This window comes from Colossoma macropomum, unplaced genomic scaffold (genome assembly GCF_904425465.1).
Source record: "Colossoma macropomum unplaced genomic scaffold, Colossoma_macropomum, whole genome shotgun sequence".
Classification (NCBI taxonomy): Eukaryota; Metazoa; Chordata; class Actinopteri; order Characiformes; family Serrasalmidae; genus Colossoma; species Colossoma macropomum.
The window spans coordinates 21185172-21212711 of record NW_023494806.1 but is presented as its reverse complement, the minus strand read 5'-3'; the positions used below and the strand labels follow the sequence as shown (position 1 = coordinate 21212711).

The 27540-nt window shown below is 39.4% G+C and overlaps 1 protein-coding gene across 1 annotated transcript in view; it reads right to left on the bottom strand.

Moving 5' to 3' along the window:
• Positions 1 to 20459, bottom strand: part of sgsm1a (small G protein signaling modulator 1a) — a 74166-nt gene extending 53707 nt beyond the window's left edge. Inside the window, exons 1-2 of the mRNA XM_036599234.1 lie at positions 20389 to 20459; positions 20222 to 20265 (exon numbers count right to left, since the gene is read on the bottom strand). Of these exons, the coding sequence (XP_036455127.1) occupies positions 20222 to 20265; positions 20389 to 20401 (57 nt within the window). The 5' untranslated portion in view covers positions 20402 to 20459. The remainder of the gene's footprint in view (positions 1 to 20221; positions 20266 to 20388) is intronic.
• Between the last annotated feature and the right edge of the window lie 7081 nt (positions 20460 to 27540).

Genomic DNA, 27540 nt, shown 5'->3' with positions numbered 1-27540 from the left:
TGAGGTCAGGACCACTGGAGTTCCTCCACACCAAACGCGTCAAATAATGTTTTTATGCAGCTCACTTTCTGCACAGGGGCTCAGTCATGCTGGAACAGGCAAGGGCCTTCCCCAACTCCTGACACAAAGTTAACAGCATATTATTGTCTACAATGTCTTTGTTTGCAGTAGCCTTAACATCACCCTTCACTGGAACTAAGGGGCCTAAACCCAGAAAAACAGAGCCAGCCCATTATCCCTCCTCCACCAAACTTTACTGTTGGCACTGTGCTTTGCAATAGGCAGTGTTCTCCTGGCATCCCCCAAACCTAAGATCTGCCATCAGACTGCCAGATAGTGAAGCGTGATTCATCACTCCAGAGTCCAGTGGTGGTGTGCTCCACCACTCCAGCAGACACTTGGCATTGTGCATAGTGATCTTAGGCTTGTGTGCAGCTGCTCAGTCATGGAAACCCATTTCATGAAGGTTCTGATGCACAGTTCTTGTGCTGATGTTGCTTCCAGAGGCAGTTTGGAACTCTATAATGATTGATGTAACAGAGGACAGGCCTTAGCACTCTTCTGGCCTGCTCTGTGAGTTTCCATGGTCTACCGCTTCATGGCTGAGCTGTTGATGCTTTCAGAATAATAACACTTACTGTTGACCAGGGCAGATCTAGTAGTGCAGAAATCCTACAACAGTGCCACGTTTTAAAGTCACTGAGCTGTTCACTATGACCCACTCTACTGTGTTTGTGGAGATGGCTAAGTGCTTGATTTTCTACACTTGTTAGCAATGGGTGTAGCTGAAACACTTGAACTCCAAAATTAGGAGGCATGTCCACATACTTTTGACCATATAGTGTACACTGGGCTATAAAGCTTATTTGTAGCATATCAATGAAACCAATAGCTTAGGAAGAAATTCAGCTGATATATCAACTACAACTAGTGCCCTTTTACTGGCATCCCATTGGTCCTCTTTATCGTCCATACTGATACAATATATGGCATCAGTATTGATGCTATGCTACTTAATTTACAAAATAACTTTAACTGAAGAATTTATTGAGGGGTTTATTGAAACCCAAAGAAAGAATTCAGCAACTGCTCTTTGACTTCAGTTCAACAGGTTTTCTGGTCTTTTCTAAGTGCAGGGAAACATTAAAATCACTAGCTCTGAGTTCACAGTCAGCATAGCAAATGCTCATGTTGCATTTTCAGTGGTTATACTGTCCTCTGGTGTGCTTGAAGAAATAATAACAATAAAAAACACTAGGTCAGTTATAATGATTCCCGATTGGCGGTTTCCAGGGATAAGCCTCAGCATATAATCCGGCCTCTATGATGTGCTATAATGTGATCATTACTGACCTACTGAGCAGCGTGCACTGAGTATCTGAGAGTCTTATCAATAACATCAGCATGGGAGAGAGGCCTGGGGAAACCGTGACTTGAATAAAACAAGCAATCTGTGAATTCGTAAACTGTGTGGTGCAGAGCACTCCAACTGTGCCTGTTCTTATTAATGCCTTCCACTTTCACACTATTCCCATCTCTTTCTTTCTGACGCACGGCGAGTGCTCAATTTTGGCCCTGAAAGACGTCGATTTTGCTGTATAATCCAGTTTAATTTAGATAAAGTTTAATTTAGAATGTACCAAATGTCACTTTTTATTTGTGCGACATGTGATTTGTAGCTTTGCACTTAATAATAATAGTACTTTCTGTCCAATTCACAATTTAGATGTGCATTAAAGGGCCCATATCAAGGAAAACCGCATTTTCCTTGCATTTTTTAAAATAAAGACTCAGTCCAGAAAATATAGTCAGGACTTTTCATTCACCAGTCAATACAGTCTATATATGGAAACTAACCTGCAAAAACAGTCTGTTTTGAATTCAATGTTTCTGTGATGTCACAAGCACCAACTCATTTACAAACTCATGCTGAAGTTACAGTGTTTCAGCTGAGTGCACAAAAAAGGACAGCTCATTTACATATCAGTCTTAAAGTGTCCTGTTTAATTCTAAGAGATAATAAGAGGTTGGAAAACGGTCATATACAAATGAATTATGACAATTTTTGGTACATAAAACCACACAAATGTTATAACTGGACCTTTGGTGGATAAAGTAAAATACATGAAATTTACAATATGGGCCCTTTAAGTGTTAAAGGCTCCATTTACTGCATTTCTATTTTATTTCATTTTCATTTTTACTACTACTACTGAAGACCCTTTGTGTTGTTTTATATACCAAAAAGTCATAATTCACTGTTACTCTCTTTATCCCTTAGAATTAAAAGGGCTATTTTTTCATTACTGTGCCTTTAAGAAAGATATATGTAAATTTGCTCTGTTCTAATTGGCTCTGTATTGTGCCTCATTCAAAAAGTAGCCCAGACTTAAACAGTGATTAAATGAGCTGAGCTAAACAGCTGAATAGGCATATATACATACATGCTAATCTCATTTGAACCAAATCTGCCAAACCAAACAGCACAGTGTTGGATTTTGTGACATCACAAAAACAATGAATTCAAAACAGGTTTTTTTTTGTATCTTAGTTTCAGTATTCGGACTGTACGGATCAGGGACCCTTTAAGACAAAAATAACTGATCTAAAATTCCTTGTAATGTGGCCATAATTAACTTTTTTTTGTAGGATTTGACTCCCTGGTGCATTTAAAGCACTACATTTATGATTATGGGTCATTTTTGCTGCTACTGAAACAGAATCTCCCCCACCTACACTGACCCCTGCATGAAGTAATTACATCCCCATCCTGATAGCGATCATTTGAAAGAAAAGGAAATCCATGCAGCCTCACAGTGGATTATAGTAGAAACATAAGGACTGTTCTCTATGGAGAAGTGGCATTGACCCAGCCATTTAGACCACGACCAGTCACTACAGGCTTGACCACTGTCTGGGAAATCAGATAATAACAGATGCAGAGAAAGATGTGCTCAAGCTAAAGTGCTAACCAGAATGTTATCAGAGCTAAACTGCATGTATTGACTGATGGCCACCCACATAATCTGTACTCATCAATAATACAATTTTACAATTAAATTAGAGATCAAAATCAACTTGAGGATAAATAGTGATTATGGTGGACTCTATTTGGAATGGCCAAGTCTGAGATAGCGTTGCTATGCTACGTTGCTACCAAAATGCTATTTGGTTTGGCAGATTTGGTTCAAAGAGATCAGCAATTTGCGTAATACAACCAAAAAACGATGACACTCAAATAATCTATCTAACAACAACTGTAAATGCTAAACACGCTGCTAGCTAGGAGAGAGGAGCTGGTTATCATTAGCTTAGCTAGCATGATAACAGCTCTTCTCGACACAGAACATGTTTGATTCTCGCTAGAAAAACAGATCATCGTAGCTGGTCACAAGCAAAACCAGCATATGTTGCACTTTGGAAGCTGATATGCTGGTCAACCAGCATGACCATGCTGGGTGACCAGATAAACCAGCACCAGACCAACACCAGACCAGCAGGGAATTCCTGCTGGCCTATGCAATTTTTCAGCAGGGCTGGCTAACTGAAGCACCACTGACACCGGTTTAGATGATAATGACTCAAATCTGAGGCAGTAAAGTTTAGTGACTGGACAAAAACGGCAAAATTAAACCTGTTCTGTGACTTTTATTCTGCAGCAAACTAGATGAGCTAATGTTAGCTTAGCAAGCAGACTACAGTCAGTGCCACACACCACGGTATAATCAATCAACCTTTACTTTCACTCAGGAATACATTGAAGGTGACCTTCATTTTCAATGCAGATGGGCTTTTATATCACAAAGGGAGTGAAAAGGAAGTTAAATTGAATTTAATCAGTTTAAATTAAAATAAGCAGCACTTCAGGAACAAATTAACACACTAAAATCACACTAAATCAAACAAGATAAATAGAAAAATAATTAAGAGAACAATTAAGATTTAATTAAGAAGAGCAACTAAAACCAAGAACAAATAAAACCAAGATACAGTAGTTAAAGTTTATTACATTACATTAATACATTTCAAAATAAAAGGATAATTAAGGCTAAATTTGAAACAGTCAAGTAGGCCTATAAAAAGTAATGAAAAATAAAATAAGAACAGTAATAGAATAAGGATTTAATAAAGAAATTGATTTTAAACAGCCAAATAAAATAATATTATTATTAATATAATTAAAATAATATAATAATAAAATATTAAAATAATAAAGGAAAACCCAACTAAAACGGTAACAGTCTGTCTAAAGGTGGCTAGAGATTAAGTTTAAAATGACTCAGTAACACCAGTTAGCTGAGTTTTAGTGTAGATGACGTCTGAGGGAGAAAAGTCGAGCGACTGGCGTCAGAGTGACAGACAGTGTAAACAAGGCCTGTTCTGTGGGGTTTGGAGCTGTAGCATGTTAGCTAAACTGCTACTTGCTTAGTTAGCAGGCCAAAAGTGCCACACAAGACAGAACAGGCTCAGTTCAGGCTAAGTAATGTTCAAATCACATGTTTAAAAGATAAAGTCTCATATCTGAGTGTGTAACGTCAAAATAGAGCGACAGCCTAACGTGCTGTGTAGCTGTTAGCCGCCGCTGAGGCACCGTCCTGAGGTTTCACCTCAGTCTGACCAAAGTGTGTGAATGGCTGCAATGTGTTGATTTGGTTGTTTAGACATGGAACAGTTTGACACAGTCTTAACTGATGAAAACGGTCATTATTTTGAAATACCGTCTTCGTGGTTTACCTTATTTTCATTATACAGCCCAGCGCTAACCAGCATAGCTGGCTTCATCAGATGCACTGCAAGGCTAATTTAGCTCCCATTTAGCTCATTTACTTTTGCATTACCTCGGCTCAGAGTTGGCCTAACATTACCCGCAGTGACTAATTTAAAAAGGCAAGAACAGCATTCATTAATATTAATTAAGGCTACCTTTTTACATAAACCATTTGAGTTAAAGGGGAATTCCACCAAAATTTCAAAAATTCCATATAACTCAAAGGACAAGATGTAAACAAGGTCCTTTTAAGTTTTTTTTTTAAGTGAAATGCTCCACTTTTGAAGAAAATGACCTCGTTCACAGTTATGGTGATAGGAACCAGACATCTGGAGCATTTCATGCCCTTTAAAAGCTAGAGCAAGTTGTTATTAACTGTATTATATTATTATTAAACGGTTACAAACACGCTGGCAGTCTGAAACATTCATGATAGTAGTGAGGAAGGCCTTAAAGCTTAATAGACCCCGAAAGAAAATGTTTTTTTTTCCAGATTTATCACAATTTCTACCTCATTATTACATATTAAAATACGTGCAGGTTCACTGGTAAATGAAATGGCTATATTTGTGTTCTAGACATGGTGACCCCTGGTTCCTCTCACCACCACTGTAAAGAAATCTGTGTCTGCAATGAACCATTTCACATTAAACCATTTTGAATGACTTTTCCTTCACAGAATTATGCAGAGATTTTGAAAAATCAGTGGAATTCTCCTTTTTTTAATTATCTAGCTGCATTTAACAGATTGGAAGTCAGGCCTGTGGCTCATTAGTGAAGCCCCACCAGGAGAAAGATGACAGTTTGAGGCAGTAAATAAGTAAATAAGTCTTAGACACGCTTCTTCTCAGTGTAATGCTCCCCAAAGAGGCAAACGCAAGGCAATATTGATCGCCCTGCTAGCATATATTGGGCTGCAGCCTGTGTACTGAAAAGCAGAGCTCTCGCCATGTTCTAGACTCTAATTGGTGTGTGAGCGCCTGCGTGAGAACATGCCGATGTGACTGACACACAAAAGCAACTGCAAGTACAAACTGTTCGAGACAAGTGGCAAAGCCACAATCAATCAGTTTCACTACGCTGGGTGGGCTGCATCATTATAGCCCCAGTACTGCCCACCGTGTAAAATCCAGGGAGGAACCCTGCCGAGGGCAGAGATGAGAGCGTACAGACATACTGAGGGCAGCCTTACTGGAAACTGCTGGATGCCTGTATGTCAGTAAGTATGATCAGCAGGGCTGCTAAGCTTTTTAAAGGACCCCTATCACAGAAAATGAAAATTTTCTCACTTTTTTGAAATAAACAGGTCTGATGTAGCACATTTACACTGTTACAGAACATACAAAAAGTATGTTTCACTCCACGGTCCATACAGTCCATAATATATATGGAAACTAAGCCTGTTTTGAGTTTGTTGGTTTTGTGATGTCACAAAGGTCACAAAAGTTCAGGCTTATTTATTTATTTTTTCTTCAGTCAGGCATGTTTTTCAAGTTGGCTCCCAGCATTTGTCACGTTCGTGAGAATACCCCAGCTGAATAGACAGATAGGTGGTGCAGTTGCAGTGTGCAAAAGTTTTGGCACCCCGGTCAAATTCCAAGTTTTGCTGGTTTTCTAGGTGGACATAAGTTCAGTGTCCTCTAAAGATACCAAAACATACTTCTAAACATCCTCTAACTTCCTCTAAACATACTTCTGCACTTCTGCTTATTTGCTGAATTCCACATATTGGGAAAAAAATGTGGTCTGTGCAAAAGTTATGGCAAATTTTATATTTTAAGCTTTATTTTCTAAGCAAATAAATAGGAAAAAAGTGCCCTTAAATGCTATGTTTAAGTTTAGAACAACTTAAAACAATTATATTACAAAACATACTTTGGCCAAGGTTGGTTTTTGTAACATCACAAAAGCAATGAATTTAAAATGGGCTGTTTTTGCAGTTTAATTTTCTGATCTGGACTGTCTTTTATTTACAAAAGCAAGGGAAATTCTAGCTTCCCATGCCCTTGAACATACTGCAACTTTTCAGTTAGACTCCACAGGACTCACTGACAGCAGCCATAAAGTGAAAGTCCATCAATGACAACAAGTACTTCAATCAGAAGTGCTAACGTGGCTAAGATGAAAGGGCGTCAGTCAGTATGAGCTCATTTGGTTAATGCTTACTGATCAAGAACGCATGATTATGAGAAAGTGAGAGTCTGGTTCTCCTGTGATCCTGCAGTCCCTGACGTCTCGGAGCCATGGCGAAGGTTTCCATGGAAACAGCATGCGTCGCAACACGTCTCACGTCCTGGCTAGTGTTTGCCGGGTCGCTCGCTGTTTCTGTATGTATGTGTGTGCACCCAGGAGCACTTTAGCTCACCGCAGACCACCTGAACAGAGCTGCTGAGTAAGAACACACTGTCCAGCTCAACCTGGAACAGCCCATTAATCACGTTATTCAGAGATTAATCGCATCAGCTAAAATTGGAGCCTAAAGAAAGATTTTCCATCTAAAAACAGTGTATTTTAATAGAGCCGTATGAGTGGACAAAACAACCTCAATAATTCATACATTATTTTCATCGTGTGAACACAAAAACGTGAAAATCATGTGATTTCAACAGAGTAAATGCAGTTTCCCGTTTCAGTCACTGACGTCCAGTGAGAGCAACAGTGTCTGCATGTTCTGACTAAGTGTATATATCATATACACCATGTATACACTCAATAGTTCAACTCCTATCTGACTGTTTTCACTCGGTCTTGTTCAGACAGCTCGTAGATCCCAGGTAGTTGCTAAGGTATTGCTACCCCATTGCTATTGAATCGCTGGTGATTGCCAAGGTGTTGTTAGCTGTTGCTAAGGTTTCCCAGGTGGTTTCTAAGGTCTTGCTAAGGTATCCAGATGGTTGCTAAGGTGTTGCAAGGCCATTGCTATGTTGTCCCAGGAGCTTGCTACAGTGTTGCTATGTTATCCTAGGTGGTTACTAAGATGTTGCAAGGCCAGTTCTATGGTATCCTAGGTGGTTGCTAAAGTGTTGCTAGGCTGTTGCAATGTTATCCTATACTCTTATATCTTATACGCTAAGATGTTGCTAAGATGTTGTTAGACTGTTGCTACATTATTCTAGGTGGATGCTAAGATGTTGCTAGGCCATTACTGTTTTCCTAGGTGGTTGCTAAGATGTTTCTAGGCCATTGCTATGTTATCCCAGGTGGTTGCTAAGGTGCTGCTAGGCTGTTGCTACGGTATTCTAGGTGGATGCTAAGATGTTGCTAGGCCATTGCTATGTTATCCCAGGTGGTTGCTAAGGTGTTGCTAGGCTGTTGCTACGGTATCCTAGGTGGATGCAAGATGTTGCTAAGGTATCCAGATGGTTGCTAAGTTGTTAAAAGGCCATTTCTATGGTATCCAAGGTGGTTGCTAAAGTGTTGCAGGCTGTTGCTACGTTATCCTAGGTCAGGGGTGCCCAATCTTATCCGTAGGGGGCCGGAATGGCTGCAGGTCTTCACTCCAACAAAGCAGGAGGTCGCCTGATGAAATCTTTGAAGACTAAGACCAACTGATTAAACAAGTAGAATCAGGTGAGCTTCAGCTCGTTTGTAGTGAAAACCTGCAGCCTCACCGGCCCTACGCAGATAAGATTGGACACCCCTGTCCTGGGTGGATGCTAAGATGTTGCTAGGCCATTACTATGTTATCCCAGGTGGTTGCTAATATATGTATGTGAGCCTGTATGTAATGTCTATAAGGTTCAGTCCTTTGTGACATCATCTATGGCACTCTTTTCAACATTCTGCCATTCATTTTGAAAATAAATTGTATTTAAATAAATGTGGTACAAAAACTGTACCCGTGATCGGTCACAGAAGAGTAAGTGACCTATTCCTGTATAGGTCCTCCAATCCTGCAAAGTTTTGTGGGCCTAGCTTTAAAACTGCAACCCGTGAAAACAGTATAAAGCGTAAAATAATAGCATGAAGAGCAGAAAGTTGTTTTTCGATCACCATACAAATGTAATTTAGTTGCTCCTTACAACATCTACATGCCTTAAATTAGCTCTGTTATATAACATTAGCAGCTTTATTTTTAACAATGAAGTCTACTGAATAACAAAACACAGACAAGTTTCTGTTTCCTGATAGATTCTGACTCTGAGGCTGTCTCGCTGATGGTGAAGTCGAGAGAAGTCTATTTAAAGAGTGCAGAGCAAAGTGAGCCGGAGTTCCTGATATCAAACTCCAGCTGTATGACTCATCCTCCTCCGTCACCAGCCCAGAGGAACGCAAGAACACTTCCGCCTCTCACCACTTCACCTGCTACTCTCGAATAGGTCTGTGTGTGTGTGAATAACTTAGTGAGTCAGGAAACATTTGTAAGAACAAGTGTACTGAATTACTACTAGAGCTTTTCACACAGTGACCCTGCACTACTACTGATACCTATTGAGGCTGTTAGCATTTTACAAACCTTGAACAGCTAGACCTACAAAACCAACCCAATGCATGCCACTGATTGGGGGTGAACATAGTCAGGTTTTACTGGGGGAACCTACCAAAAAAATGTGTGAATCTAGCCTTTGCAATCAATAAATGAAGGAATCTAGTGCATTTTTGCTAAAGCGAAAGAATGAACCATGAAGTGTTTATCAACAACAGTACTTTTGATTGACTGTTCCATATAAATCAGTTTAAACCAATTTATTCTTCTTACTTACAGAAGGAATAAGCAGGGAACATACATCAATCAGGCATAACATTACGACCACCTCCTTGTTTCTACGCTCATTGTCCATTTTATCAGCTCCACTTACTATATAGGTGCACTTTGTAGTTCTACAGTTACAGACTGTAGTCCATCTGTTTCTTTGCATACTTTGTTAGCCCCCTTTTACCCTGTTCTTCAGTGGTCAGGACCCCCATGGACCCTCACAGAGCAGGTACTATTTGGGTGGTGGATCACTCAGAGCAGTGCAATAACACTGACGTGGTGGTGGTGTGTTAGTGTGTGTTGTGCTGGTGCTAGAGGATCAGACACAGCAGTGCTGCTGGAGTTTTTAAACACTGTGTCCACTCACTGTCCACTCTATTAGACACTCCTTCCTTGTCAGTCCACCTTGTAGTTGTAAAGTTAGAGACGAGGGCTCATCTGCTGCTTCACAGTTTGTGGTCATAATATTATGCCTGATCAGTGTATATTGGGAACATATATTTTAAAAACACAATAAATCGGTTCTACACTTTTTTCTAAAAACTAAAGGAACAGCAGGTTCCTTTAATGGCACTTTCATTGCACCATTAAAACAATCATTTCATTAAGAGAGACTAAGAAGTTAGTTCTAGGGCACCACTACTTTGACAAAAATACTACTATCTTGCCCATATGTGAGGTGATCTACTGAGCTAGATGGTCAAGAATGTCCAGTGCTCTTTCGGTTACATTGTTTTTTACATGCGTTATTTTTATTAAATACCGGATGTCACCAGCACGGCTCCGTTGAAACTAAAGTGTTCCAGTGCTTTCCAGCCCATTTTTACCCCTGCCACTGATCCGCATTAAAGAGGCATTCAGGTCTACCATTTCATATGTTATTTGTTACATAATATTCTGTAGCACAGCAGGGAATCCCTCGGCCATATTGGTTTGAAAGAATTTGAAATTTGACAAAATTGTATTATTTTTGTGTTTTCGTCCATGAATGTTTTCTCACTACAAAACCCAGCATGCATTGCACAGATACACCAAACAGCCATTGGGAATCCTCCCCACAGCAATAAACAAACACACTGATGTAGAGGCATCATATTTAGCTTTCTAGCAGTAACAGTAACATTAGCTATCTGTCTTCCTTCTGCATTGGGTAGCTACTGGGAAAAAAAAACGTGAACAGCTCGTCCTCTTCTATCATCATCTATCTACCAAAGTGCTTGTAGTTTTTCAAAAGTAGGGGGTTTTGAGGGGGTTTTCTCAGTCCTCAAATAAGTCTTGAAATAATCTCACTATCGAGACCACAGAAGGCAAGTAAACATGTTTCCAAGAGATGTAGCAATTGTTACATTTTTAATTCTGCCTCTTCGATGAAAAAATCTCAGACAGCCTTGGACTGGACTGACATCCCAGCCAGAAAATAGAAACACTGAGGCAATATCGTACAAAAGTACGCAGTGTTCCGAAGGTAAATGACCTTGCTTTCCAGACCGAATGCAGTAATGGACTAAATTATACTGTCAATGAGCATTTGAAAGCCCTTTCAGCGTAAGACCAGGTTTAACTTGCATCTGGAAATTTCAGCCATTATGGCGCAATTATGCAACAGCCTCGGCAACAGCTGGTTTTATAGGTAATGGTTGCAGAACACTGTGTTAAGATTCAGTGAAGCTTCTTGTGATACCGTCGCAATCACTTTTTGAAAGAATTAACCGGTCCCAAAAAGAGTTGCAGGTGCATGTGTAAAACCTTTTCTCTCTCGGATCACGAACATCTATCCAAAAAAGAAGCAATGCTCAAATGAAAGGAGGCGCATGACGATTGATGAGGCATCTTGCAAATGGTCGACATTCGTGGCCGTCTGGCAGAAAGTCTGGGTGCTAAATCAACACACCACAACAGCATCTTGCAAGATGGAAGATGTTTCTAAGACATTGGCAGGCGACTGTCTGCCAAACAATTGTCACAGGCTAATGAAACGGTGGAGAGAAAAAGAGAGGGTGTGTAAATAGTTGTTCTACTTTTCGTGGATATTATCACTGAGGCATTAGTGAGATTTAAACCTGGGTGAAAGGATAGTGTAATTGGGTACTGGCCATTGTCAGGTAATCTGAAGAAAATGCTTCAAAAGTGTTGGAAAAGAGAACTAATACAAAAATAGAAAGACTATTTTAACTTTAAACAGCTTGCTAAATAATATTAAGAAATGTGTACATGTAACGTTTATACTCTATTACTGTTAAACAGTAGGTTATTGAAGGGCATTAATAAGCCTACAGTGGAGCAAATTCCCCACTCACCCTGCTCCAGGTTCCCCAGGTTTCCCAGAGTACCAGAGATAGTCTAAGGCAAATTCTCAGCACTTTCCGAACAGCTGAAGTGTCCTGATAATTCGGATCAGTTGTAAAAATATTAAAGTATAATACTTTATGATTTCCCACAGAGCCAATTCGGGGTAATGATAGAAATGTCCTTGTTCTTTGTATATGCAAAGCACATAAACATGGGTTAAGATCTCACTTACTTGTGCATATTTAGCAGTCTGCAGTATCTCTGCAGCATTTATCGAGAAGAAACCTACACCAGCAGGATACACATGTTTGCAGTCACAGTTTTCAAAACAAGAGTGATAATAGTTTATTACCAAAAGATGTTGAGTTACTCAGTATTATGTTATTTAATATAAGATTTTCATGAGAGATTTTCATTAAATCATTTAATACTAAAACAGTATATAAGTTAAGACAGCATAGAATCAAAGCAGGAAGAATGAGACAAGGTTTGTTTCAGAGACATTTGTCTCAATCCAGAGCAACAGCATAAGCGTGTTATCTTGTTTGACTGCTGGCAAGGTAGGAAATGAAGCTGAGAAAATCTTATCAGCGGCATGGCGCTCATGTAATTATGCCTGTATAAGGAAAAAAAACATTTGCTGAACATAATTAAAAGGACCATGAGAACCACGCTGTAACTTCATAAGCCCTACACAGACCAAGGCAAAGATCAATACGGTAACATCCTCAATGCATAAAAAGCAAGTTCTCATGTGAAACCCACCAAGATGTGAACTAGACTTAAATGAACACAGTACAAGTAAAACCAATGGATATATTAGATTAAATAAAAGGCTGAGGAGCCCCAGGGTCAGACCTCAGTGGCTGCTTTCACTATCATCTCACTGTGTCAGTCATGCATAGGAAGTGAGCTACAGTGGGCAGCCAAGTGCTTCAGAGCAGACTGACTATTCTATACAGTTATTTAGGTGCAAATGACAGGAGAATGCAAGGGAGAGGACCCTTGCAAAAGAACCCTTCATTATGTGCCTTTATGCATTCATGAGATCCTGCTGGTGTGGGTTTCCTCCCTTTCAGTAATGATCGCAAAAGTGTTGAGTGCTATTGGCCCCCGTTGTAGAGAATCTGCTAAACTTTATGATAACTACTGGTCATCCTGTTAATCGTTTAAACTGAACACTAATCATTAAACAGATTTTTTAAGAATGTAAACTTCAACTGATTAACTTTTTATTGAAGTACTCCATTTTAATCAAGCAAATCTTGACTATAGTAAGTAATCAGTTCCATGTTTTATACACTCAATGTCTTGGGCGGTTGAGCAGTTGAGAGAGCCCCATGTGGGTATACTTTTCCAAATTGGACACAGCAATTACTATGTCTTTATCAAACTTTAATTAAGCATTGGAGGCCGGTTTTCCAGACAGATGAAGCTGAGTCTTAGACTACAAAGGATTTTCAATGGAGCAAATCCCCAGCGGCAGTGTAATTAGACTGTCAAAAGGAGACTTATTAATATTTCCATTGGAAAAGCAGCCCTGTGTGTGCGGGTAGTTGAGTACATACAGAATTTGAATATCTACAGAAACTGCTCAATGCTTTTGGGAATCTGGGAGTGAAATGCGCAACTGATCAGGGGAAAGGCACTGTATTCCCTCTTCACATCATGGGTATTAGTGAAAGGAGGGCATTCAGTGGTGTCTGAGATGCTGAGAAGTTCTGCATGGATACGCTGATAAGACCTTGCCAAAGCCTCAGCCATCTGGGAGAAAAGGCAAAGATAAACAACCAGCGGCGAGCTAGTGTTTGACACGGCTTTCTGCGCATGCCTCTGACCCTGTGTCAATACAGGTGTGTGCATGTGTGAGTAAGTGTGAGAGCGAGAAGAAGGGTGGGAATGATCGACAGGCAGGTTTGCGGTCTGTGTAAATAGCCACAGGCAACTTAGCCTAGCGATTCAAGCCACAGACGCTGTAATCAAACCCTGCAGGAGACAGATCAGTCAATCGGACTCTTAGAAGCAGAAAGAGAAAGGGAGCCTGAGCAGGAGAACACAGATTTTCTATGTGTTTCAGTCCAGTCCGCTGGGGTTTTATGTGTAATTTTTCTCAGCTTGTAGCTGGTAGGGGAACCTGGCCAACAGGCAAGTATTCACAGTTTCAGCCAAGCCCGTCTAGGCCGCCAGACTGTGGGTAGTTCCACCATAAACATGATTAGAATCCAAAATACATTTTCACTGGAAAGGCTGCTTACAGCTTTTTGAGAGGCATGATGGTAAGATCAACACCTATGAAGCAAATTAACATTAAACAGATTAGAGTTCTCAGGCCTCAGACTGAGTTAGTCATGTACCCGGTGATCCTTTAAAACTTGTATTCCTCTGCTGGATTAGTTCAATATCTAAGGCAACAGCAGCGAGCTTTCAGTCTCAATTTCCAGGTTCCATTCAACCAGCATTATGGAAATTCTGTTATCAGATTAACCAGGACACCATCGGTTCTCTGCTAAAATGTTGTGACTATGTTGAGCTGCTAGAGAGCAATGGGGGGTGAAAGAAGCAAGGATTCCCCAACTGTGAAAAAAATCACACAACTGCCACAATAACAAACAGCATTTAAACACAAATAAAACACTTATAAATGTTGATTTACTTGTTCACATACAAATTCACAGGGGTTGCATTTTATGGCTACTTTGAAAAGGTATTAAGGTAAAGATTATTCTTTGCTTCACTGTTGATGCAAAATTATGCTAAAACCACATTTACTGGCGACTCTCATGACCGTAGTGTTCATTGGAGTTGGCCTGGTTATTCAGGTGATGCAGGTGATGATGATTCTGCTACAAGGCCTCATTCACTATACTAGCAAGCAAGCCAGAGAGGTCCAGGTGCCAGTAACTAACTGTGACAATGAAATAACAGTTAACAACACTTATTTATTAATAACCAAAACATTTGGTTACACTATTCGTAAAGCTATATGACACCTACATAAGCTTTTCAGAACAACCTACATAAATGTTTTATAAAGGCCAACCCCACAGGTTTCAACACCTGTGTCAAGTGGCGCAAATTTATTTGTTAACATAAGGAAATAATGCATTTTCCTTCGGTTACACAACATACTGGTTGATGTTATTTACAGTTGGTATAGTTTAGTGAGTAACGCCTTAGCCTTCTACGCTGTAGAGTAGGGTTTAATCCCCCACCTAGGCCAGCACCCTATACTATACCAATCAGAGTCCTTGGGCAAGACTCCTAACACTACCTTCACCTACCTGTATAAAATGATCAAAAAGTTGTCCTGGATAAGAGCGTCTGCCCTAAGTGTAAATTTTGCCCCACCTGCTGGTGCACAGTGATGTTGTCAAAATTCAAAAGACGTTTTGATGGAAGATCTATTTTGTCTTCAATGTCATTCTATAATATTTTGATAGAAATGTATGCTTTACAAAAGTATCACCCCAGATGATTTGATGAATTGTGCTCAATATGACCAGGGTCATGAACTAATCAGGTAAAGAAAAATCAATTTTGATTTCAGGTTGACTTTATATAGTATTGTGGGTTATGACAATGGACACTGTATTCAATGCTGATGACTACAATACAGTACAGTATACTTTGCTTGCAGGGATCGTTTTATCATTTACTATTTCATTGTGCATGGAATAAGGGTTCAATGGCCAGACCTGCACTATTCTTCACCTGCACTGCTCATGAAGTGGACCAAAAAAGCCAGGAGGGATTCTCACCAGGGCACGCAACTGTGGGAAACATAGTCCCAACCAGCCCAGCAATCAGTACTACCTCCAGCCATAGACTTGAAGCCATGTGACTGTAGGCAGGGAGGCTGATCGGTTGCAAGCACCACACGGCAAAGGTCGTAAATCCAATCCCATCATGTGAATATTTCATTCACCTCGAGAAAAATTACTTTCTTGAAATTGCCAGTAAAACTCTATCATAGCGCTGCTATATGTCAGGGAAACGTTGGCACCTGCAAATTGAAGTTAGGGGAAGTGTGGATTGGAATGGAGGTCTACCCTCTCGCAGTGTGGTGGTCCACAGGGACCAATGAGTCATTGCTGGAAAAAGCAGCGAGGCTTTTTAACGCAGCACAGAGTCTTAGAGAAGTAATAATGCAAGTGCTTAAAATGGGACACCATCCAAAGGGACACCATCCCATTTTTGCAAACATAAGAGCCAAGATAAGATAATGCACAGAATTCATAATGAACTGAAGATGAAAAACCATCAGACATCTCCATGGAGCGTGTGGTGTGAGAGTGACAGAGAGAAAGGGGGAAGGATGGGGGTGAGAGAGAGATGATCTCTCTTCATCAGCCAGTGACATTTCCAAGCTTGCACACTCCATTCAGTGCACTTACCGATGCCACGCTTCAGGAACATGAATGAATCGCTGAAGGCACTTTGCCACACGCACGATTAAACTCACAGTACGCGTTACCATGAATTTTCAAAAAGCCAGTGTGCTATTTACTGTCTGACTGAACTATTTATCACATTCACTTCAGATATCAGTGTTTAAACTGGGCACCGCAGCTGTAAAATTAGCACTAATGACGTTTCTGTTTATCGTGTAGCTCTGAGGATCTCTGAGGCCTGCATATGCATTTTCAAATGCCACGTACACAAGCCAGATGACTCAGACCCCTTAGATAATAGACTCACACTCAATCTGTCTCACACACACACTACTATACTCCTATATTAATGTCTTTCTGGGAGTTTTCCTCTGAAATGCATTCCTCTTGTAGATAGACAGAGTTAAGACTAGTGACAGCTAAGCCTAACCCTTCTGAAAAATCAGATTTACAGTTTTCCATCTTTCTTCAAATGAAATCGATCAGCCAAGACATGTTCAGTGTCTAAAGTTTGCTTCTTTAGCTTTCACACTGGAGCTATGTGGCTAATGTAGCTAGCAAATAGAGAAATTAGCCATGCAATTAGCACAGCATTAACAGCACATCATCTAAATCATCACACACTTGACTCAAGCCATGTGAGGTTGTTCAGTAATCTAATAATACTTGCTTTTGTGGTTTCTGATGCTGTATGACACACTCCTATCTATAAAAATATACAAACGTATGTTAGCATAGCTAAAATAGTAGTAGCAGCCATTCTGAAGCCTGAATTCTGTCAGTGCTGTCCTTTTTTCCAGACATTTTGGTTTACAACATTTGGGATAAGGAGGAAATAGTGTAAATTTGATTTTTGATTTTTTTTTACCTCGCAAAGTGCTAACAAATTGTACTTTTTCAGTACTTAAAGTTCAATTTTATGGTTTTTGGTGCTTAAGATGGCTACCAACAGGATCTAAAGGTACTCTACGGTGTTTTTCTCTGTCTTTGCTAACACTTGCAGCTAAGAATTTACCAAATTCTTTACCCTTCCACATGAATATAAAGTCACCAACCACTATTGTATCAGCTCACTGTAAATACTGTTATGCTAACTAGCAAGCAAGATGGCTAATTAACATTCAGCCAAAACAGACACGTTAGAAGTGTCATGTGTAAATATATAAATATATAACTAAAAAAACTTATATAAAAATATAGAACTAAAAAGACAGTTTTTGAGACAGGTAGGAAAAGAATCCAGAACTAGAACCGCAGATAAGCAAGAGGACATCCGGTCACTGTTGGCCCGCTGGTGGCTAAGCTGGTGGCCCACTGGCTTTTTGCTCAGTATTTTCCTGCCGTCCCACTGATGGTTAAGCAGAGTATTAGACACAATGCCAGCGCTCATTGTGTTCATTGTGCTCACAGTTTATATATTTTTACATATATCTTTCTTTTATTATCCTCTGTAAATTAATTTAATAACTTATTTTAATAGCAATATCATAAACAAAGCCAGCCATACAGTTGTAACCAATCCAGCACAGTGTCAGCACCAACATTTTCAGCAAAATCACTTTATATCAGGTTTTGTAAGTGTTTTCTCTCAGTAGTTTGTAATATCTGTCTCTTTCCAAATTCTAAGGTTACATGCATTTAAAATCTGTTGGAGGAGATTAAAAACTAGACCTCGTGTGCATGACAATAAACTGGGTGGTCCGAGGCTGGACCACTAGTGGCATACAGTCAGCAGGGTGCCAACCATATCAAGTCAGCGGACCACCATATGCTTGCTATCTAGGACCATTGTTTCCTGTTTGAGTGAGTTCTTGCTCTTTCTGCAGTGAAAAACAACCAAAATGGAACCCTTTTTCTCAAGTGTCGGCTACAATGTCAAAACGTCCATGTTTTTCCGCTGTTTAGACAATTGATCTCTCAAAAAGACAGTGCACACATACACCCACAACACAGCAGGTTAATCACACCACGCTCGAGCCAAGCCAGCAGGCGGGACACAGCTGCTGAAATATGAGAACTGTGTCAATACTCCGCAGTAGAGGTCCAGCTGGAGGCATGAACTAATAAGACGTTACTATGATTGATCGTAATTTAACCCATTTTGTTACTCGGTGCTTGAAAACGAAAGGTGGCGTCCCCGTTATATTACGCGCTCTGCCGTCGGCCTGTTGGGTGAAACGTAATGACGGCCATAAAAGACCAGGGAAGCCCTTCAGCATCCAACAAATCATGCTGTCTTTCTTCTGCACCATAAAAGTCCATAAAAAAACTGGACAGCGCCAGACAAGGCGTTGATTAAACCGGGCCCCAGCCTTAAAAGACCTTTCAGGATCGGGTGGGGGTCAAAGTGTTACGGCACACTGAGAAAGGAAGGCCAATAAAAGAGGACAAGGTAGAACTGGAACAGTTCAGACTGAAATCACAGTTTCACACCTTCCTCTTATCTCCATTCTGAGAATAATAAAACGTGCGCTTCGCCCAGAGAGCCGACTGACCTGCCTTCGCCCAGAGAGCCCACTGACCTGCCTTCGCTCAGAGAGCCGACTGACCTGCCTTCGCCCAGAGAGTCCCACTGACCTGCCTTCGCTCAGAGAGCCCACTGACCTGCCCAGTGCTCACAGGATAGGCGAGCTGCTCCTGTTCACTCGTCTTTGGTTATTTTCCATGTAGACATGTTTACTTCATCGCCCTGTTTACTTGTTTTCATGTTTTTATATGTTTACTTGTTTTCAATTATTTTGTATGCTTTACTTTAATACAGTTAACCTACAGTCTTAATAAAGATTGTTCTTCAAGGGTTCTTTAGTAAAGGGAATGGTTCTATATAAAATCACAAGTTCTACATAGAACCACACTCTTAAAAAAATGGTTCTTCAATGGTTCTTTAGTAAAGGGAATGGTTCTATATAGAAGTATGAGATCTATATAGAACCAGACTCTTAAAAAAAATGGTTCTTCAAGGGTTCTTTAGTAAAGGGAATGGTTCTGTATATAAATCTATATATAAATCACAAGTTCTACATACAAACACACTCTTAAAAAAATGGTTCTTTAGTAAAAGGAATGGTTCTATATAGAAGTATGAGATCTATATAGACCCACACTTTAAAAAAAAAGGTTTGTTTAAGGTTCTTTAGTAAAGGGACTGGTTCTATTTAGAACCACACTCTTAAAAAAGATGATTCTTCAAGGGTTCTTTAGTAAAGGGAATGGTTCTATATAAAATCACGAGTTCTACATAGAAACACACTCTCAAAAGAAATGGTTCTTCAAGGGTTATTTAATTAAGGGAATGGTTCTATATAAAACCATGAATTCTATATAGAACCACACTCTTAAAAAATGGTTCTTTGGTAAAGGGTATGGTTCTGTTTAGCACCATGAGTTCTACATAGAACCATTTCATGCTTAAATGGTTCTTTTTTGGTGAAATGGTCCTTCAGAGTGCTGGACAATGTATTGTATATGGTCCTACACAGAACCTTTGCAAAAATCCTTCTATATAGCACCCAAATATGTTCTCCTGTTGTTACAAGCTTGACACTGTTCCAATAGCAGAACCCTTTTGGTGTTATGTAGAACCATTTTCAAAAAGGCTCTATATAGAACACATTCTCTTTCCAAAGAACCATTTAATTTCAGCAGGTAAAGGTTCTATACAGAACTAAGCAGACCCATTCCCTTCACTAAAGACCCCCTGAAGACCCATCTTTTCTAAGAGTGTTTGTAAAAGTGCCTGCTCGTACTCGATTATTTCATACAGGAGCGTTTGTTTACATACGTTTTCATTATGTTCGATTATTTTCCTGTAAAAATCTTTACAAACTTCATTTATTCTATAAGTAAAAGTGCTCGAAAGTGACTGTTTCGACTATTTTCCAACAGAAACGTGCACTTCTGGTCGAGCTGTTCTCCTGAGGCGCTGCTCAGTCGCGCTCAATTACTGTTCGTGTAGAAATGTTTACTCCTGTTCGATTATTCCTCCACCGAGCTCAGCCGACCTGCTCGATTATTTTCCCACAGAAATGTTTACTTTGTGCTCCTTTATTCCCCTCGTAGAGAAAAAGCAGCACCCACCTCCTTCTTCACGTTCCTCACCAGCTTCTGGCGGGTTTCTGCCTCTGCGGAGGAAACGGAGGAGTTAAACCGGGATTAATCGACTCGATTACGACTCCGAATCGACCTTAAACGCTCCATTTATTAGTCTACCGGTGTTTTTCTTTGTTTTCTCGGTTGTTTCTCACCTGTCGTTGCCATGGCTGCGCCTCCTCTCCTCTCCGCGCGACTGAACACTGAGCGGATGGAACAGCAGACTCTCGCAGCACCGCCCCTTCATCTCCATACCCCGCCCCTCTCGGGCCGGCCACGCCTTTTAAAGAGACACACACCACTACATTACGGATTAAAGGAGAATTCTACTGATTATTCAAACTTTCTGCAAAATGAAATGCTTTGAATGTAAACAAAGTAATTCAGATTTTCTCCTGACATGCTGCGTTCTAGTGAAACATGCCGAGTCTGAATTGTTCACAGTGGTGGTGATAGGAACCAGACGTCCCAGAAAGTAAGGATCTTCTTTGTTGATTCAGTTATGAATACAGTGCCTGAAACTTTGTTTTGCAAAGAAATACATGCAGATAAAATAGTCACCAAAGAAAACTTATTTTTTAGACTTTATAGAATTTAAAATATACATTCATGTAAATTGTGTACAGCTGTGTAAATTTCAAACATTGAACATATGCATAATATATCGATCATACATATAGCCTATGCCTGATAGGAGGGTAATATTTGCATAATATATGGGTCATTCATGTACATCTGATACATGGTTGAATACATCCAAGTACAATTATAATACTATGTTATGTGTTTGCATTCAAATATTAAATAATTTTAACACATATATATACATATATAAAAGTAAAGTATTTATAAAGTATTTAGGTGGTGATGTAGACAACTACATACATGAAAATGTATTATCTTTGCAGAATAGTCTTTCTTACCTTTAACTCGTTCTGCAAGGATTCATTGACATTTAAACGCATTTTAATATTTGTATCCACATGAACATCAGATCTGTACATATAAACCTATGTATAAATACTCCCAAATGGGCATACATGCTTCCTGGTTTAGTTATATATATTGTACATGTTGTTTCATTTACTTGTTGTATTTCTTGTTGAAGACCTATCCAGGAAAAGGTGAGTACATACTAAGTATATAACATAATTACATTTAGATATGTTGTATTTCATGTAACAATATTCACCCCTGTGAAATAAAAACTCCCCTTGTTTGTTAATTGCTGTTAAAAGGTTTCTGTTTTTCTCTCTGATGAATCTTCCAGGATGTGCCACTTCAATCCGTGACATGTCAATTTACACAGGAATTGTTGTGCAAACATCATACATATGCTTATAAAAGCTAAAGAAGGTTTTGACAGCAACTACTGTTCTGCCACTGAGACAGAACCCTCACATCACTGGAGTGAAACCCTCACATTACTGGGGTGGAACCCTCACATCACTGGACTGGAATCCTGACACCACTGGAGGGGAACACTCATAGAGCTGGAGTGGAACCCTTACATCACTTTAGTGGAACACTAACATCACTATAGTGGAACACTAACATCACTTTAGTGGAACCCCTCACATCACTGGAGTGGAACCCACACATCACTGAAGTAGAACCCCTCACATCACTGGAGTGCAATCCCTCATATTGCTGGACTGAAACCCTTGCATCACTGGCCTGGAACCCTCACATCACTGGGCTAGAACATTTGGAATCAGAACATTTACTTCGGTGTTACTTCATATCAGATTGAAAAGAGAATTTAGTGGTCTTGCTGATCCCTAATCGAAAGTTGTCAGGTCTCAGTATGGGGGGCCAACTGGTCCGACAGCAGGGAGAACCGTAACGACAATGTTCTAATAATGTAAAGCAAAACCAGACTGTTTCTTAGTACTGATGGCTGCTTGTTAGTTGGAAAAACACTACATGTACAGTTAACATTTTATATTATTGCATCCACAAATTCTTTTCTTTGGCCAAAAGATTCATTGTCTTGGTGGCCCAAGTAGCCAGTGCAAATTTTTATGGCTGGAGAAAACTGTACTTTGAAAACTAAACTTTAAGTTCTCGGCTTGATCCGATCTGACTAAACTCAATAGTTTGTTACCAGATCTAGTTTACTAGTTCCCAAGTTGGCCTTGGGTTGCCTAGTGAGTAACACTGTTAATAGCTACATTAATTACCCTTTTAAAAACTGAAACACTGTGAATGTCAAGTAGTTTGTTGGTGTTCTGTTGACTTGTGAGGATCAGAGGAGATCTGCTGAAACTGGATGCGGAGATTTTGGCTGCGAATCCAAAACGAGGCTGCAGTAATCAGACGTGTTGCCAGGCAACCATACAGGGCTGATTAGGAGTGTGCTCCTCAGTGGAAAAGGCCACCAGTGAAATGAAATTCACATAATCGAATTTCACTGAGATAGCGACTTCACGGCGCTGAAGAGAAGAACCACATGATGACAGCATTAGCATTATTAGCAAGCCTAACCAGGCTATATGAAAAAAACAATACCAATGAAAACATAATGAAAGTGTCCGGCCTAAATAATGTCTTTACTTCTCTGATTTTCATATTACATAAGCGGAGATGGAACAATACAGCATCTCATATTGGTGCATTATTATTGAATTAGCATCTAACTAGCAGCCCAGCAATACGACAGTGTAACACAGCGTATCTTATGACTGGCATGTTAGCTTGTGGCTGGTATGTTAGCTTTAGGCTAAGTACTGTCTTTATTTCTTAGCTTTTCAAATCACATAACTAGAGATGTAACAATACACTGTACTGTACTGAATTGTTTCACAGTGTATCGTACCTTTGTTTCATGACTAGCATGTTGGGTGACTAGTCTGTTAACCTGAGGCTAAATGTCTTTTTTTCCTCATTATTTTAGTATTACATAAGTAGGGATGTTATTTTTGAACTGTAAAGCATCAAACTAGCCGCATAGCAATACTATGATACAATAAGAACATAATGTGATGCAGCATATTTTATTTTATTGCTGTATTATGACTGCCATGTTAGCTTGTAGCTTGTTTGTTAGCTTGGGGCTAAATAATATCTTCATTTCTTAGCTTTTCATATTACATAACTAAGGGTGCAAAAATACAACATATTGTGTTGTATTGAATTGTACAACACATTATATTGTATAGCAATATAACGCATATTGTAACGTAGCATGTTTACCTGTGACTTGTGTAGTTTGGGCCTAAATAATGCCTTTATTTCTCAGATTATTATATATGTAACAATACAGTTACAATTCAAATATTACTGAAGTATTACTCAATTATTTTTGAATTGTTATTGAGTTTTACAGCATTGAACTGTACAATAAGGTTAGCAATGTAAGCAGTGTTTCTTTGCTAGTATGTTGGTTTGGGGCTGAATGGATTTATTTCTTAGTTTTTCATATTTCATGACTTCAATGCAACGCATACTGTATTTTCTGTCAAATTGTTTAGCAGCATATTGTATTAAATATCTACATAATGCTTGTATAGTTGTATCGTGAGCATGTTTGTTTATGATTAGTGTGTTAGCTAAGGGCTAAACAATGACTTTATCTTTTTGCATTATGCAATTAGGAATGTAACAGTACAGTGTCATGTTGTTACATAATTAGGGATGTAACAATGCAAAGTATCATATTGTATCAAGTAGCGTGCCGTATCGTATCATATCAATGTATCATAACTAGCATGTTAGCTTGTGGCTGGTGTGTTAGCTTGGGGCTAGCATTATCTTGTGACTATAGCATTACACAAGAACACAATGAATCTCACAGCTTTTCTTTTAAATATTGTACATTTACAATGTTGAATGTTCTAATAAACCAAAAAAGGAAACATTTAAAAGTTTAACATTAAGCATTTTTGCACACACAGTTTTTTATTGAAAAATATTGAAAAATGTCAAATCGAGACACCACAGTGGATCAAATTTTTAATTTTGTGAACTGTTGCATGTCTACACACAACACATTATATGGCATGAACAGACAGAAATGCTGTAAATGGTACTTTATTCCAGAGTTAGTCCTATAGCTTTGCCCAGTGCTCCACCTTGTGATAAGAAGGAGAATTACAACTGTGAATCTGAGTTTATTTCTGTTTCTGGTTCCCCAAAGTACATGATAATTATCTATAATATATAGTATATAATCTATAATTATAGATAACTACTCCATTTACTGAGCTCCATGTTTTTAAGTGTGATTTTGCTTGATTTGTACTTCGCTGATATTAGGCCTAACCATGAGGTTTTCCACAGTACCATTTTATTTCTATGTTCTGTGTGTAATAAACTGGATTGAGCAGCTTCTATTTAAAGGTGAACTCCACCCATTTTTCAAAATGTCTGCACAAGTCAATGGCTAAGATGTAAACAGAGTCATTTAGGGTGGTTTGGTGTGAAATGCTCTGTTTCTAGAGAAACTTACAGAGTCAGAATTGTTCATAGTGGTGGTGATAGGAACCAGACGTCCACATGAAATGGTTATGAATACACTGTCTGATATCTGAGACATTGTTGTGAGGCAAAATAGTTCCAAAAGAAAACTTAATATTTTCAGATTCATCACTATTTTACCATTATCAACATTACATATATAAACTCAGAAGACACGTGTAGGTGCACTGGTGGTTTAGGATAGTAAATAAAATGGCTATATTTGTGTTGTAGTCATGGTGACCCCTGGTTCCTATCACCACCACTGTAACGATGTCTCTACAATCAACCATTTCACACCAAAATGACAATGATTTTCATAGCTGGTCACCACCAAAACCAGCATATGTTGTGTTTTGGATGCTGGTGTGCTTTTCAACCAGCATGACCATGCTGGGTGACCAGTAGACGAGCATCAGGCCAGCATAAACCAGCTAAGACTAGCATGGAATTTTTCAACTGGGAAAGTTGCAGTAAAGATTAATGCTTTATGACAGGTGGAGCTGGTTTGCATCTTACATAAATCGTGCCTTCATAATGTAACCTAACAAAAGCTGCAGGATGAAAAAAATGATCTCATATTTACACTACACACTGCAGATTCGTTGATGTCCGCTAGGTGGCGACTGTCTCATACTGTATACTAGCACAATCAACCTTAAGGATATAAAAATGAACTTCATCAAAGAAAACTGATAGATTCTTATGATTGTTACTGTTTAAACCTAGTTCTGTAGGAGCTCTATAACAAACAAAGTAATGGTTAAGACTGTTCACTGTGGTAGGCCTTTTGAAGTACTACTGTAGTGGCTGTTAATCCAAATTTCTTAGGTAATCAGGGACTTCTGAAGGCAGCAATGAGCTGGATCAAGGTTTAATGGATTAGGACTAGAGCTAAAACCTTGTTAAACTGCTTGTCTTAAGCTCATTGGAAGGTAATTCCAAAGGATTTTTATAAAATGGCTTATTTTACTTCAGAGCAGCAAAAAATGGCAAAACTCTTTCTCTCAAAGAAGTAGATAAGATACAGAGGAAGGGATGAGAGAAAGAAAGGAGACGAGCATGCTGGTCAGTGTGATCAGGCAGTGGTACTCTCCATTCAGCAAAGCTCTGGGCTTTTTACTGGTTAGCATCAGATTGACTGACAGGTTTATTGGCATTATAGGTATGACAGGCGTATAAGCTGACTGACAGCAGTGCAGGTAGATTACCCTGGTCCGACTGGGCAGATGGGGGCTAGCCTGAGGTAGGAGCTGTCCGGTGGATTAGCTAGTGAGAGAGCAGGCCACTAACGTAGATGGACACGCACCGCATTGCCTGCTGCTAATACACATACAAACAAAAAACTTGGGCTCTATTGAAAGCTAGTTTTCCACATTAAACAGTTCTGATTCTTTTAGTGGTATCAGTTGTTATCATGTACACAGCTGTTACACAGTTATACAAGCTGCGGAACCTAGCGTGCTAGCACTAACGAAACAGCGTGGGTGCCGTATGCCACTGATTCAATAGCTGACGATAGAATGTGCTTAGGGGCTTTCAGACGTGGTAACAGAGTCTATGCCTTTACCAGATCCCCTCAGAGTCACAGCACGCAGACCTACACCTTTCCTCACTTGCCAAATCTCATGAGGTTGCTGTACTAGATTGTCTCCACATTGCTGACTACATTTGCTGCTCGAAAAGAATAACCCAAAGTTTTCTCTGTAGTGCTAGCAAACTCTGCATGGATGTGCATTATTAAGTCATTGAGATGTAAACCATTCAGAGTGGTTTGGTGTGAAATGGTTGATTGCAGAGACTCAGATTTCTTTACAGTGGTGGTGATAGGAAACAGGAGTCACCATGACTACAACACAAATATAGACATTTTATTTACTATCCTAAACCACCAGTGAACCAACACAAGCCTTCGCCTACATGAGTTTATATATGGAATGTTGATGATGGTAAAATAGCGATAAATTTGAAAAAAAAAGGATGCTATTTTGCCTGAATTCTACCATGAATGGACTTCAAAATAACATTTTAGGACAAAATCCTATCCCAAAACTATGTCTCAGGTGTTACACAATGCATTCGTAACCATATAACTTTCTCTGAGGGAGTTTTTAGAGGCATTAAACTCTTCAGACGTCTGGTTCCTATCACCACTGTTGTGAAAAATGTTAAAGTTTCTCTAGAGTGGAGCATTTCACATCAGACCACTCTGAATGACTTTGTTCACATCTCAACCATTTAAGTACAGAGAAATTAAAATAATACATCACTCAATCAATGATGAGGTCACATTGGGCCTGTTCACACCATGCATTATTATGTGTTTTCAGTAATTGGATCATGTTCGGATTTCACTTGACTGCATGAAAAGGCAGGTCTAAACACCCTCAGGACACATTGTGAGCAGGTTACGATCGGATCACTCAAACAACATCTTCAGGTGGCAAGATACGGATTTGAAAGCTGATGAAAGTGTCCAGGCCAAGTTTATCCACTCTTATAGTAACAGGGAAAAGATTAAACAAAAGTAAAATGGAAATGACGTATTTGTAGATATACGTTTTATGCAAAAAAAAAGTCCAGTCAGATCTCATCTGGTTAAACTGGCTACGCATTTTAGTGAAAAGTGTGAACAAAATCAGGCCAAAGTTTATCCAGATACAATCCAGGCAGGAAAAATGTTAATGCAAGGTCTAAAGAGGCTCATTAACACAGAGACCAGTTAGCATTATGCAAACATGAACATGCTAACTGACTCTGTACTAGCATTCACTTGTTGTTAGCTCTATCCACATCACTCAGTCCACATCTGCTGGACAAATATGATAACCCAAAAGTTTCTCACATAA